We start from the raw sequence: 15,116 nt of genomic DNA, 5'->3' as shown, positions 1-15,116 counted from the left end.
ACCCCCGTACCACAGAGGATGGCCATGCTGCAATCCCTTCTCCTCCATTGTCCTCTCAGGATCTTTGGCACACATGCTCACATACCTGGTGTGAGTTTCAAGCTGCCGGGTCCAGTACTCGAACCATGGTTGGCCATGTGGGAGTCTAGCAACATAACCATTATGCCATCTGCTGGTCCCATGTCAGAGAATCTTAAAATCTAAGCATCTCGGTGTCAAAAAGGAAAAGTTAATTGATCTCCACCCCCATCTTTACCAGTTACGATTCTGCGAATATTCTCATATGTTACCCTATTTAATTCCTACCACAAATCTTAGGTTGTAGGTTCCACCCCTACTGAGTAACAAACAGCCTGCATAACCTTGATGACAGGGAAGCCATTACATGTGGGCACAGCTGTACTGTCCACTGCCAGTTAGAAATGTCTTCCTTACGTAAGATGCATGCTGTCTTCCTGGAGTGTTCCCACACTGGTCCAGTTCATGTCCTCTGAGCCACACCGAGCAAGTCTAATCTCCCACTCACATGACAGCTTTTCAGACGGCTAAATGCAGTCCTTATTTTTTTCCTTTTTAGGCTAAGCTGGCTTGTTGATTGTATAGCTAGAAATGGAACAGCGGAGCAAAGACTATTTGAGCCGGAGAGGTCCTTGGAGGTCACCTTGTCCAGAGACTTCCTTTTACCACCAGACAGTGTAGCACTATGGGGGGAGGAGGGTCTGGACTTGGGAGAAACCAGTCTGAGTTTGGAACCCAGAGATCCAGCACTATTGTGCTGTGTAACCTTGAGCAAATGATCTCGTGTCTCTGGGCCTCAGTCTCCTTATCCTTATCCATAAAGAGAATGGTCATACTGACATAACAGATGACGTGGGGATTGAGTGAGCTAATGCAGGGAAGCTCTTTGTAGAGTGCTTGGCACACAGTGAGGAGTCAATAAATATTAGCTATAATTATTGGAGGCCCAGAGGGGGCAGGGACTTCCTCAAGAACATAGAGCCACTCAGAGTCAGAGCTGGGGTTAGCCCAAGGACTCCCACCTCCTAGTCTAAAGCCCTTTCTCATTCTACTTTTTCCTCTATCTTCCTGGGGAAAAGGAAACAACCTCAGCGGGATCTTTGTTCACCGAGTCAGTTAGGGTGCAAGGAGGGATACCTTGCTTTGAAATGACTTAAACCTTTTGTTTCCTCTGCAAGGAGACCAGGTCTGGGGATTCAACGTTTCCGACCACTCAACTTCTCCCATTCTAAGCCTTAATGGAGATTACTCTTGTGATCACAAGATGATTGATATTGTGTCAAGGACAATGTCCCTCCAAGCAAGAAGAGAGGGTATATTAAAGAAAAGATTTTGTCCCCTCATGCTGTTCTTGTGTCCAGGAGAAGATTTCTCAGCGGACCATCTCCTTACATCTAATTAAAATGAGATCACATGTCTACTCTTAAACCACCGCTGGAAAAGGGGAAGGCATTTCCACTGCTGGCTGAGACCATCCCTGTAACTGGGTACTTTACTACTGGAATAAGAAAGAGGGGATTAGGGAGCCGGCAGGTAGTATGGTGGTTAAGGGCATTAGACTCCCACATGGCTGACTGTGGTTTGAGTCCCAGACCTAGAGACTTGCTTTCTCACTTTCCCTCTTTCTCCCTCTCACTTTCTCACTCTGTCTCTCTCTGTTCAAATCAAATAAGCAAGAAATAAATAAAGTTCAATAAAATAATTCTTTAAAAAAAAGAAAGAAAAAAAGAAAGAGGGAATTGACTGTCAGGAGGTAGTGCCTGTCATATTCACCTCCTGTCTTTGTTATAGATTGCTGTCCTCTCTCCTCTCCACTTCTGCCAGGAAGTCTTCCCTGATTGTCCTCCCCTGTACAGCTTACTCTCTTCTACCATGTGAGCGAGAACTGCCTAATTCAAGTTGCAGTTCCCTTTGCTAAGTTCTCGCATAATTCCATGTCTAAATCTTGTCTTCCCCAGATAGGCTGTGATTGTTGCCAGAGAAATAGCAGCTGCTAATGAATAAGTACCTACTGTGTGTTCAGGGAGCTTGTGGTGGCCAGCATCCAAATGGCTCCCATGGTGTATGAGGGGACTCCCTCACACATTCTACCAGGGTTAGTCTGTGTGAACGATGAGGTATGGCAAAATTCATGGTAGGTCACTTCCTAGCTTAGGTTATAAAAGATGCCCTGGCTCCCATCTTGGCAGTATATAGTCTCTGTCTTGGTCATTCATCTGGGGAGAGTTTCCTTTTACGGTTAAGAGAACCAAGGCTCAGATGAGAGTGGTGACTTCTCACACTTGGGGCAAGTGGCAGAGCTGTGATTCGCCCTCTTGTCCGTTGGATTCCAAAGCACAGGGGTCTTGGTTTTGTTTTCACAGTTGGACTGTCCCCAGTCACACAGCGAATGTTGAGATGGGGACTTGGAAAGGCAGTCTTTTCTCTGGCCTGTCTCCCCTCTCTTTTTCATTCCAGCCATATTAGTTAGCATCTTCTATATGTATTATGATTCAGGAACAATTAGGTTTATTAGAGACTACATAGGAGTTTTCAGAGGGGGCATACTTGAGCTCCGAGTGACCTTGGATAAGTCCCTGTACTTTGGGGGGCCAATTTCTTGATCCACTCACCTCTTTATTATTTCATGAGAATCATACCCCCTTTTCTGCCTTCCTCACTAGAAAGACTTGAAAGTCAAGTGTGAAGGGACCTTGTTAAATGTCAAGCGTTGTGACACAGGAAGGTTTGTTTTGATTCAGGAGCATCCCTGACCTAGGGCTCTCAGCTGGGCACAGCTACCTCTGTGCAAGTGGTGAGGACTCCCTCCCTTCTCTCCCCTCCCTCCCCTCTCTCCCCTTCCTCCCCTCTCTCCCCTCCCTCCCCGGATCTAGGCTTGGGAGACAAATGCAGAGCGGCACTGAGGATCCCATTCCTCCCACCTCACGTGCACCGTGCCTTCTCTGTTAGACCACGCTGCAGCCCACTGGGCTAGTGGAAATTTCCCAGGCCTGCCAGGCACGTGTTGCATGCCAAGGCTTTATCTGTACAGATGATTCTGTCTGGACGTCTCTCCCAACTTCACCTAGTGTGCTCCTACTCATCTTTCAAGACTCAGCTTAGATGCCCCACTTCTAGGATGGCTGTCCCGACCTGGTTCAAGGCCTTCTTCTTCTCTTGATTAGTGCACCTGCCACCTCCCAAGCTCCTGGCCTCAGCTTCTGTTTTCCACTCCACACCCCCATGGTGCAGCCAGTGGCCCTTTTCAAATCTTGTCATGTCACTCCCTGCTTAAAATAACCGACCAATGGAATAATCCATCAATCAATGCTTCAAGGGCTCCTCCTTGCCCTCAGGAAGGCATCCAAAGCCTCCAGCTGGTCCCATGGGTCTTCAGCCTCAGTTTTCTCTCTCCTGAACTCCCCGCACGTGCTATGCATGCCAGCCACACTGCTCTGTCACCGTACAGAGCTCATGCCGGGGCTCATCCCGCAGTTTCTTCTGCACATTCCCATTTTTCCCACCTGGGGACATCCCATCTAATCTTTAGGCCAGTTCTGACATCCCCTTCTCTGGGAAGCCTTCCCCAATGGCCCCGAGAAGAGTCTGTAGTTTCCTCTTCTAACCTCTCCTGTGTAACCACTCAGGCTTTTGTCACTGTTGGTCAGCTTGTCTGCATAACTGGAGTTTCCTGAGAACAGTATCCGACATATGGCTGTGTCCCCAAAGTGCCAGCATGGGGGCATAGAGCAGACATGTAGGGTTGTTGGCTGAGCGGGTGGTCGAGTGGACTAATGGATGGATGGATGAATGAATAAATGAATAGTGGATGAATCCATCCTTGAACCGTCAGCTTCTTGGCCAGCTCAGAACTGTTGTTTCCCAGGGTAAAACCATTTTGTAGCCAAATGGGAAGCAGAAGGAAGAGACTGCTCTGGAAGGGAGAAAGAAAATCAATAAAAATGTAAATCTGGTTGAGAAAAGCTGTCCCAAGCTGGCTGTGGGGAGAGATAAGACAGGCCAGCTGAGTCCTGGTTGACAGTGGAGGAGAGATTAGGGGACAAGCAGAGCTGCGGCCAGGGCAGGGCACAGAGAGTGTGCCTCGTCTCTGCCTTCCCACTTCCTCCCACCCCCGTTTAGCCCCCTCCCTTCCCCAACCTGTATGTGCTCATTAAATTCTTTCAGAGACAGGAAAAGGAGAAGGAAACTACAAGTACCTGCAAGCAAGTACATTATTGTTATTAATTATTATTTCTTATTTCTAGCTGCCAGGGCTGGGATTTGAACCACAGTTGACCATGTGGGATCCGGCTCCCAATGCACAGGGCTTCACCACTGCACTACAGGGCCAGCTCAGCCCAGTCCATCACAGTATCTGGTCTTCACAGCTTTAGGAAGACAGGAGGTAGGCATGATAAAACTCACTTTCTAGGTAAAGAAAGTGAGATGTGGAAAAGTTAAAGTATTTGTTCAGGGCCACACTGTAAATAAATGGCAGTCCAGATCTGAGCACAAATCCAATTGACTCTATAATTCAGTTCTTCTCACCCTGCCAAGAGTTTTGGACCTGGAATCCTGGACGCTTGGGAGTCCCATAGGTGGGCTTTGGATGGTCCCTAACCTCTGAAATCATATGCACAATTGTGTATTCTGGCATTTGTAGGTGGAGAATCTATGCCTTTTATCAGATTGGTTGTCATCCCCCTACTCCATTGCCTGTCTTCTGCTGCCCCCCTGGAGGTGGTGGCCTTTGACCTAGACCTGGAAGACTGGGAAGATTTCCTGAAGTAGGGATGGAGAGGTAAGCAGTGAGTTGACAGTGAGGGAGGCCATGTAGGTAGGAAGAAGAGCATAAGCAAAGGGGAAAGAACCCAGCATGTCCAGGCAAGAGTAAGGGAGCCCATGGGTGCTCTCGCCTCACTCACCTGCACACCAATTGTGGCTCTTGGCTCCCAGCTCCTGAGCTCTAGAACTTCCCAGCAGGTGTACAGGCAAAAGGAACTCGGGGCCCCCACTGGAATGTCAGTCCTGTTCCCAGTCCTGTCCTCACTGAACTCCAACACAGTAGACTTAGCAGGGAGACTTAGTGCCTTCTCCCTGCTCTCCAGCACAGGGTGAGGAGGAGCGAGTTCTAGATGCATGTACTCCCAGCTCCTCCTTGACCCAAGCCCACAGCTGGGTGTCTTCAGAAAGTCTGTAGAAAATGTGTATTTTGAAAAATAATGCATGGATGTCATCATTTTCTTTGGCTTTGGTTTAGTTTGGGTTTGACACCAAAATAAATTCTTAGTTTAATTTCATTTTTCCAGAGCCTTTTGAAGCCCCCTTGTATTAGGGGAAAGGGCTGTCCCCTGAACCCCGACAGTCCCTGGGAGCTCCTCCAGCCCTTTCCTGATCCATCCCTTGACTGTGGGCCCATGTCTCTCTCTTAAAAAGTTTACTTATGGGGCCAGCAAGTGGCATAGTGGTTAAGGCACTGGATTCCCACATGGGCTGACTGCAGTTTGAGTCCTGGACCAAATAGCTTAAAAATCATGCTGGGTGAATGTGTATTGGTTCCCAAAATCCCAAGAAGATAATGGAAGACAAAGGATTGAGGTGTGGCTGTCCCCCCGGTGTGTGTGGGGGTGATTTATCACTTTCCCTCTCACTATCTCTCTGTCTATTTTCAGCAAGCACATGCAGCTTATGGAAAAAACAAACAAACACACACAAAAAACTTTTTAAAAAGTGGGGTGATTGGACCAGCGGTTGGCATAATGGCTATGTCGCTGGACTCCCATGTAGTCGACTGCAGTTCGAGTCCTGGACCCAGTGGCTTAAACTCATGCTGGATGCGTGCCTGCATGCCCAAGATCCCGAGAGGAGAATGGAGGAGAAGGGACTGTGGTGTGGCCATCTCCCCTGAGGGGTGATTTCTCGCTTTCTGTCTCTCTGTCTCTCTCTGTCTTTCTGGCAAGCGCATGTGCCCTATAGCAAAAACCTCTAAAAAAAAGTGTATTTATTTATTCCATGCATCTGAGAGACAGAGAGAGAGAGAGACAGAGAGACTGCACCCTCATTCAGGTCTTTGCATCATAGACCACCCCCCGCCTCAGCCAGTCCCAGAGTATGAGCACACATGTGCCCGGCATACTCAGAGAGGCTTCTGGATGAAAACTGGCAACCTTTGCATGTGGGTCTGCCTCATAGATCATCACTTTTACTGCTGTGCCACCATCTGGCTCCCCCATGTCTCTTGGGGTGACATCCGAGTCTCCTTATCCTGACCAGTCCAGGAGATCTGAAGCACAAAGGCCTCATTCTGTCCTTCAGATCTCAACCCAGAGGCAGCCCATTGTGAACCGAATGCTGTCTAAGCATCAGGGCTTTCCCCAGGTCCAGGAAGGGAAATGTGTGCAGGTTGTCATGTTTCTACAAAATGCGCAAAGGTAAGAGGCGTTAGCCATGAGCAACTTCCCTTAGGGCCTGATTTTCCTTCATGTGGTCTGGGACCTGACCCAGGGGCAGCTGAGCTGGGGGACGGATTCGATGTAGGCTCGTTGGGGTATATTTATGTAGTCCGCAGTTGCCTCTGTGTATAGGTAAAGCATCACCAGCCATCTCTGTAGAGAACGGCTTCTAGGAAATTCCTACTCATTGTCCGGCCAGTCGGCATCGTGACACTAAGGTGTCTTACACGGATATCATGTATGATGTAAAGGTGTTCAATGCCACCCGGCCCTGGCAGTCTATGGGCAGCAGAGGAGCAATAGGAGAGACAGGTTCAAAATGCACACAAGCTACTCTGTGGGAAATTCTTCTAATGATAAGGGAAAATGTTTTATTTTAGAAAATTGTTGTTTGAGGCCAGTGTTGTGGTTAAGGCACTGGATCCTACATGGCCGACTGCACAGTTCAAGTTCTGGACTTGGTGACTTGAAAAACATGCCAGGCACATGTGTGAGAGTGCCCCAAATCCAGAGAGGAGGATAGAAGAGAAGGGATTATGGTGTGGCCATTGACCCCTGTTCCTGGAGGGGGATTTCTCACTTTCCCTCTTTGTGGCTACTGCACATGCCCTATGACAAAAACTGAAAAAAAAAAAAAAAGATATGTTTAGAGGTATGCAAGGAAGTTAGTTCATAAAGTACTGTGCGGGGCCAGCAGGTGGCATAATGGTTAAGGTGCTAGACTCCCACATAGCCGACAGTGGTTCAAGTCCTGGACCTGATGGGAAACTCATGCCAGGCACATGTGCATGTGTGCCCAAAATCCTGAAAGAAAGAATGGAAAAGAAGGGATTGCAGCATGGCCATCTCCTACCTTCCCCCTCCAGGGGAGTGATTTCTGGCTTCCTGTCTCTCTGTTTCTCTCTGTCTCTCTGGCGAGTGCACATGCCCTGGAGCAAAAATCTCTCAATAAATAAAGTACTCTGCTATCTTTCTGGATGGTGTGATGGATTTGTTTTGATTTCTTTTCTCATTACAGGTAAATATTTACTTTCTTACCCAATTTCGTATTCAATCATTTTGTATTCTTTTCCTTTAAGAGGGCTCCCCAAATTGTATAAGCTTCCCACAAGATTGAGACCCACCCTTGGCCCTACTATTTATTTGTTGTGTGATCTTAGGCAAATAATTGATTTTTTTCTTTGAGAGGTTTTTGCTATACGGTGCGTGCGCTCACCAGATAGACAGAGAGAGACAGAGAGACAGAAAATGAGAAATCACCCCCCCAGGGGGGATGGCCACGCCGCAATCCCTTCTCCTTCATTCTCCTCTCGGGATCTTGGGCACGCACGCACACGCGCCCAGCGTGAGTTTTAAGCCACCAGGTCCGGAATGCGAACTGCGGTCGACTACGTGGGAGTCCAGCGACATAGCCATTACACTAACTGCTGGTTCCAATAATTGATATTTTCAGACCTTTTCTGTAAAATGCAAAGGACAATTTGGACAGGTGAGGACTCAGAAATCCCCATGGCCTTATTCCATTTTGAAACCATTACTAGAGGAAGTAACCTAGCCAAACGAAAACTAGACCAGAATATAAAGCTCAGGAAAGACGTACTATACGAGAAATATGGCGAGCCACTTAAATCTCAGTAACTGGAAATAATGTGGTTGTTGCAAACCTCTAATGCAGTTTATAAGAAAGAACTTTTTGTAATAGAGGAGACATTATGCAAGAACAAATTTAATAATAAGCTGTATCTATAATTCCAGATTATTTCTGAAAAAACCTGGGAGACAGGAGGGAAGGAGCATACACATCCTAACAGCCTCATCTCGTTGGAAGAGACTTGGACATTCCTGGAATAGACAAACACGGGCTCAGATATTTGTTACAGTTATAGGTATTGACCAGTAGAATGTAAGGCATTTTTGTTTCTGTTCCTCCCTCTTCTTCTTTCAAATGGGAAAGCCTCAAAGCCCTGGCTCTGACACTGCTCAGAGGGCCTTGCCTGCCCTCCCTCTAATGTCTCCCAGGGCTGGGCACACAGGGCTGGGGCCACATCCCCATCTGCTCTTTCCAGAGCAGCAGGTCCCAGACAGGTGGTGTGTGTGTTGGTACAACTGGGCTGGGAACAACTCAGAAAACACCCCTTCTCCTCCCAGGGAAGTAACCAGGCTAGGTAAGACCAGCTGGAACACAGCGGCCCGTTCAGACCTGAGCAGGCAGAATAACTCACACCGCGAGCTGGGCATTACTGCTCCCAGCCTAATAGCCCAGACCTGACACTGCTCACAGTGTAAGGACCACACAGAACCAAGGGCACCCCCAAAACTTGGATATCACAAAAGCAGATATGATCCCCGTAGTCCAGGGTGACATGGGCACTCCGGAGGAAATGGGGAAATCAGGTTCTATCACAGTAACTTCGGTGGCTTCCGGTCAAGTGCAAATTCTTGGCAAAGCATAGATAGGTGCAAGTGCGTGCCGAGAGTGTTTGGTCTCTGAAGTTAGAAGATACCCAAGTGTGTGGGGTCTCCCTTCCCATCCCAGGGACATAGACAGGGGCTAGGCCTTGACTCCTGACCGTGGCTCCCTGAGGGCAGGGGCTGGGACTTCCTGAGTTGGCGATTGAGGCCTTCCCTAGCAAGGCCTCCTAAAGGCCCTGCGAGGCCTGAATGTGAGGCCTGCTCTGTCCTCCATCTCCCCTTGGAGTCCGGCAAGAGCTCTGCCTCCAGGGGGCGCCAAATAAACACTTCTTGAGGGCTGCCTGAGGTTGAGGAGGAGACAACCTATCCTGACCACACAGATGACCAGAACTGAATGAGCTGAAAGCTAGCAGGTCCACACCTGATGGGTGGTGGCTGACGCTCAGAGAGGGTGCTCCAGGTGAGGAGCAGAGCTGGGCTGGGGCCTGGTGTGGAGGGGCCTGGCCTACTTTGGTCCACTTCTGTCCACGAGACTAGGGGGACAACATGCAGTGTTTCTACCCAGAAAAGCCTGGCTGCAGGTCAGCTGCCTGGCGTGGGGAGGAAGAGGGAAGACCCTCTTGCTGCAGAAGAAGCCAATACAGCAGACTCTGTAATAACTCCTCGGTTCAGATGAGCACATGGAGGCCCGGAGAAGGTCAATGGCTTGCCCAAAGTCACTCAGCAATTTAGCAGAGGAGCCAGCACTGGAACACAGGGCTCCTGACTTCAGACCCTGGGCAAAGGAGGGGCTGCTGCAGCTGCCTTCTGGCCAGTATGGGGTCCCAGGAGCTCATACTCGGGAGTTCTCCAGCTTCTTCTCTGGTTCCGCTACTAACAGCTGCTGCTCCAGGCCAGGGCTGGAGCGAGGTGCCTTGGACTCCGCCTCCTTGTCCTGCTGCCTCAGGACCGCCAACACCAAGGCAAAGCAGATCAAGGAGCCCATCTTAAAGAAGAACTGGAGGCCAATGAACCTGGGGTGAGAAGAGGGAGCTGAACTCTGGGGCTTCTGACCCAGGGCCCTGGAGGTCCGGGGGCTCGGGCAGAGTGGAGTCAGCAGGCCTCGCTCCTTGCGCAGTTGGAGGCATTGCAGCCTCGGGGAGACACTGACCCCCTCTGGGCCCTTTCCCAAAGGAAGGAGGGGAGGCTTCGTTAAGGAGCCCTAGATGGGTCAGAAGCTGGGGGTCCCTCTGACGCTGTTCTTGACTTTGTGTGGTCTGGGATGGTCCTGCCTCCCTGGGCATCTCTGAGGCTCAAAGGACTGACAAGTACAATTTGGGATGGCCTGATACCATGAGAGATAAAGGACTTCCTGCCTTCTGTGCCCACCAGAGAGCTGGGAGTGGCTGGTCCCCTGTCCCCAGTGCTCCCTACACCTACCCCAGCAGCTCCTGTGCCTTCAGGTTCTCTTGAGCCCCCCATTGTACAGGTGGGAAGACTGAGCCTCAGAGAAGGTAAGTCCCACAAAGAGGGAGACAGAGCTGGGCCTGGAGCTGGGCGTGTCCTAGAAGGCTTTCCCGTCTTGCCCGAGTCTCTCCCAGCCTGGCTACTCCTCTGCATCTCCCCAGTTCCTGTGCAGACCCTGCCATCAGACAGCTCAGACCCAAGGCCCAGCGTGGCAGCTTGGGCTACTTACTTTACCTCTTTCTTCATCTGCAAGGGGGCAATGCCTAGCTGAGGACTGGTGAGTTCAGACCTGGGTGTGGTGCTGTCAGCTAGCAGGTGACTTAGGTGGGATCCCATCCCTGCTGGTGTCCTGCCTGGCATCCTGAGAGGATCCCAGCATCCTCCCCATAGTCCCCGCTCTCACCGGCTCCGGAGCAGGTCGTGGTTGTAGTAACGGCAGACAGCTCGGCGCCCGCAGTTCAGGTCCCAGTACACACACGTGGTGTCAATGGCGCTGCCGTGGAGCACAGGGCTGGGCATCCAGGCTGAGGAGGGAGATGTTCAGGGGACAATGGAAGCTCCACCTCCTGGCACACACAACCCCTCGGGGGGTCTGGGCCATGGGAGTCTTGGCCTCCAGGCTACTTCTGACTCTTGCTAGAGGTGGACTCCTGGGGGGCTGCCAGGATCCCTGGGTTGGGTCTGTCGCCCCTGGGCTTATGTGCCCTGAGATCAGTGACTGGACCCCCCTCACGCCCATGCCCTTGGGCATCTGGACCCCCATCAACACCACGGGTGTGCCCAAGCAGGTTCTTACCCAAAACTCTCAGGAGCATAAACTGGATTCCCACCGCCAAAGTCTTGTCTTCTTTCTTCACTCCCCTACCAAGCAGAGTTGGCGTGAGGGCGGTGTGGGGAGGCCTCACCATGCCCTCTGCTCATACCCCACCTCCCTGCAGCCTGCAGAGCTCGGTCCCCCTTGTACTGGGCACACCCACTGATCATCAGGGTCCTGTGCTGACCTCCCTGTGTCTCTGGCCACAGCCACCATTCCTGTTCACCTGCTCCCTGGTTCCTCCCACGGACCAGCCTCCCTAGCTACTGTACAGCCCGGATCCTCCTCTTCTCTAAAATGACAGCAGTCATGGGGAGCAGCTTGCAGGCCCAGTGGGTCCATGCTGCAGCCCCCACATTGGTACACCATTAGGGCCTTTTTGCAGAGGAAGAGCTTGACATCAGACAGGTGAATAACTTGGCCAAGGTCCCATGGCCCAGGTGGGCAGTGCCGGGATTCATGCAGCCCAAAGCCTGTGTTCTCTGCTCCTAATCAGGCTGCCTGCAGAGGCATCTGGCTCCTCTCCTTCCTTCCCAGTGCTTTCACAGGTCTACAGGTCTTCTCATCTTTCCTCAGCTCTGCCCCCTTCCAAGTTTTTATAGAGTAGACAGTAAATAAGATAATCCCAGCAGAATGAAAGATGGGAATTACCTTGCTCTGAGATCCCCTTAGCCCAGCCCCGCCCCAGGGGACCCCGGACTCAGGTGCCAGTTTGTCAGGCCCTCGCAGGACAGGGGACAGAGAGTGCTCGGCATGGTGTGGGGCACTTAATAAGTGCTCGTCACCTTGAAGCAGCACTCAGAACATTGGCCTCGACTGTTCTAGACTCACCTACTGCCTCTCATACAACGCGGGTGGGGTGGGGAGTCCACTGCCCCCTTCCTGTATGATGCCCTCCCTTTGGGAGGCTAGCATTTAGGGCCTCCAGCGTGTCCCCCTCACCAGGGGTAAGCAGAGCTGGGATCTTATTATCCCACCTAGCACTGGCTGCATGGCTGAGGCCAGCTTCTGAACTTCCCTGAGCCTCAGTTTTATCTGCAAGGAGGGAGGAAACCCCATCTCAGCAGGTTGCTATGGGTTGGAGACAGGATGAGGAGAGCCTGTTCTGTCACGGGGGTCCGGGACACCAGAGTGACTTCCTTCCTTGAACTCCTCTCTCAGAACCTTTGTCTTGCCCGTGGTTAGGAACCTCTTGGTATCAGCCTGCTCCTGCCCGCCCTTGCTTTCACCTTAGGATGAGCATGAAGGCAGGCGTATGGGTGACACTGGACAGTGCAGCACCCAGGCTGACCAGGAACAGGAAGGGCAGCACCAGGTGGCCACAGGCCGAGTCACAGGAGCCTGCCAGCACAGGGCCGCCTCCTGCCACGCAGCTGCAGTTGGTATAGAACACCTAGAGTGGGGAGACGAGACAGGGGAGAAGTGCCTTCAGGATCCTCGCTGGACAGGCAGCTGGTCCAGGCCCTGGGCCTGAGAAGGCGCATGAGGAGCCCAAGGGCCCATATGCAGCAGGGATGGAGACGTGGAGATGCTGCAGTCCAGGACATCTGACTCTCTGGCTGACTCAAGATGGTTTGAGGAACCAGGCAGTTGCCTGGACCCAGGCTGTCTCTGCACAGTTGCCTGAGCCTGGGTCGAGGCTGTGGCTGGGGAAGAAAGCAGAGAACAAAAGAGGGAGGGACCCAGAGAGCATCTCCCCAAACCTACACACCAACTGCAGGAAACCTTCCAGGCCGCCTGTGTGTGCTGGCATTGTTGTGTGCTGGCATTGTGTCTGACCACAGCAGCCTGCCTTCACACTCCTTCCATGGCCTGCAGGCCTCTGCCAAGGACCCTTTACAAAGTGGCGCCCCCTTGGGCACCTGGCAAGAGCAAAGTTATGCCACGAAGCCTGGCCTTTGCTCTTGTTCCTCACGGATGAGAGCTTGCCCAGTGAGCCCCAGCTGCCCAGGGTCGTTTGTGGGAGCCATGTGTGTAGGGACTCTTCTCATCAGCACACAAGCTGGCCCAGCTGGCCCGGGCAGCTGGAGCCCTCTGAGCCTCTCATTTCCAGCCTGGGCAACCTCAGATACTCCCCAAGGGGAAGAGTTGGGAAGCCCCAAGGTGGATACCCGGAGCCCCAGAAGGATTGTAAGCACTGGAGAGACCAGACCTGATGGTACAAAGGTGGCTCTGGCAGCTGCGTGGAGGACAGACGGGTGGGCAGGTAGGCGAGGGGCCCATCATGGAGAGTGTGGTTGGGATGGAAGGATGAAAGAATGTGGGTTTGAAGCTATGTAGGAGGTGAGAGCAGAGAAGGGCAGGGGAACTAGGGAGAGGGCGTTTGCGCGGGGTAACGAGACGTTGCCTGGCAGAGCTGCTGTGTAGGACGAGGCTGTGCCACCTCGTGTATGACCTCCCAAGTGTGCAGGAAAAGTGGCCATGGGGACTTCACCTGTAGGCTAAGCAAGGCACTGGGATGGAGATGCATTGAGGAACAGTCACTGGAGAAACATGCTAAGGCAAGGTTCCTAGGGGAGACAGATCTTCCCAGGGTTCCCCTTCTCAGAGGCAGGAGCTTGCTGGGATGGATGTGAAGACTGGAGACCTTTTGAGGTTCTTTTTTTTTCTTTCTTTCTTTTTATTTTCTCAACCTTTCATTCACACTCATCTGATTCCACAGCAGGAAGTTCTCATGAATGACTGAAATCTCTCCAGCTGCCTCTGAGTCTCACTCCCCCAGGGCCCTGGCTCCCAGGCACTGGCTGCCACCCACCTCTCCCCACCTTGCCCTGGTCACTCATTCATTCATCCGTGTACTCATTCATGAACTGCGCTGTGCACCGATCTACGCATTCCGGCACCAGGGGGCTCACAGCCACCAGGTCCAGAGACGATTCCAGGCTGGCGAGCTGGTTCAAGTGCAGACTCAGTCTCAGGCGTACCCTCCTTCGAATACTGTCCTAAACCCAAACCTCTGTGGATGACCCAAAGAGAGAGCTAGGTCCCAGCTCTGGTACTGAGACTCGGTAATGCCTTATTCTTTCCTAGGCCTGTTTCCCATTCATACAGTGGACACATCATATTACTAGTGCTTAACACCGCTCAGGATCCTATCATGTGGCACTTCACTCACTATCTAAGAAATTCACCTGGTTAAGCATTTATTTAGCACAGTGCCTGATAGGTAGTAGGGACTCAGTAATATCACTCCTATTTCACAGACCAGGAAATTGAGGCACAGGTTAAATAACTTTCCCGAGCCAGAGGCAGAACAGAGATTCGAACCAGGAAGTCTGAGCTTCATGCTCGGAGCCATAGCCACGGGAGTCTGCAGTGGGGGATTCTGGCCCAGCTGCCAGGACATGGGGGCCTCTGGAAGGGCCCTTAGGGAGATCAAACTAGGTCAGGACGGTGACCGCTAGGAGGCCTAAGAAGCCTGAACATTCCAGATGTGAACAGCTCACACAGCCCAGGGGTGCCTGGCTGGCATCTGGACCACCAGTTGTCAGTTGGGTGCTCCACCCTGAACTGGCTGGTGGGGTCTGCTCTCTCCTCGGAGGAGCCTCAGGGTCAGATCCTGATGCCTGGCACAGGGTGGGGGTGGGGGCTTGCATGATGGGGGCGAGGCTGGAGAAACGAAGATATTGTCATGGCAACCAGCCTGATACCACTCCTTCTTTCTCCTCCCCTCTACACATCATGCTTGGTTACAACATGGAGCCTGAGGAAGGCAGGCATTGTCCACGTTTGTCATTTTGGACTCCAAGGAGAAAGGGTCTCGGTGGCCTGTCTAAGGCTCACAAAGAAGACGCTGCTGCTGACACACTGGCCTTGTTTCCTCCGGGGGCCCTTGAAGACAGGCCTCTCTGCTCTGAGTCCTCAGCCCCCAGCATGGGCCTGGCGCAGAGGAGCTCTGCAGAGAAGGTCCACTGACTCGCTGACCGACCGAACGTATGGGTTCGTCGGGCCAGCCCCCCCCCCGGCTTCCCGGGGGCGCTGCCTCTGCTCCCCTT

At 52.0% G+C, this 15,116-nt stretch overlaps 1 protein-coding gene across 5 annotated transcripts in view; it reads right to left on the bottom strand.

Moving 5' to 3' along the window:
• Nucleotides 1-8,155: 8,155 nt before the first annotated feature.
• SLCO2B1 (solute carrier organic anion transporter family member 2B1) overlaps nt 8,156-15,116 on the bottom strand; it is a 56,698-nt gene continuing 49,737 nt past the window's right edge. For 4 of the 5 annotated variants that reach the window (XM_027774186.1, XM_014590617.2, XM_027774194.1 and 1 more), the window contains exons 11-14: nt 12,351-12,514; nt 11,104-11,168; nt 10,711-10,831; nt 8,156-9,874 (exon numbers count right to left, since the gene is read on the bottom strand). In XM_027774186.1, the coding sequence (XP_027629987.1) occupies nt 9,694-9,874; nt 10,711-10,831; nt 11,104-11,168; nt 12,351-12,514 (531 nt within the window). In that variant the 3' untranslated portion in view covers nt 8,156-9,693. The remainder of the gene's footprint in view (nt 9,875-10,710; nt 10,832-11,103; nt 11,169-12,350; nt 12,515-15,116) is intronic. The other variant, XR_003550385.1, reaches the window with a different exon arrangement.

Source organism: Tupaia chinensis, unplaced genomic scaffold (genome assembly GCF_000334495.1).
Source record: "Tupaia chinensis unplaced genomic scaffold, TupChi_1.0 Scaffold000047_1, whole genome shotgun sequence".
Taxonomy (NCBI): Eukaryota; Metazoa; Chordata; class Mammalia; order Scandentia; family Tupaiidae; genus Tupaia; species Tupaia belangeri.
Note: the sequence above shows the minus strand (reverse complement) of the source record. Positions and strands in the feature narration are given on the sequence as shown.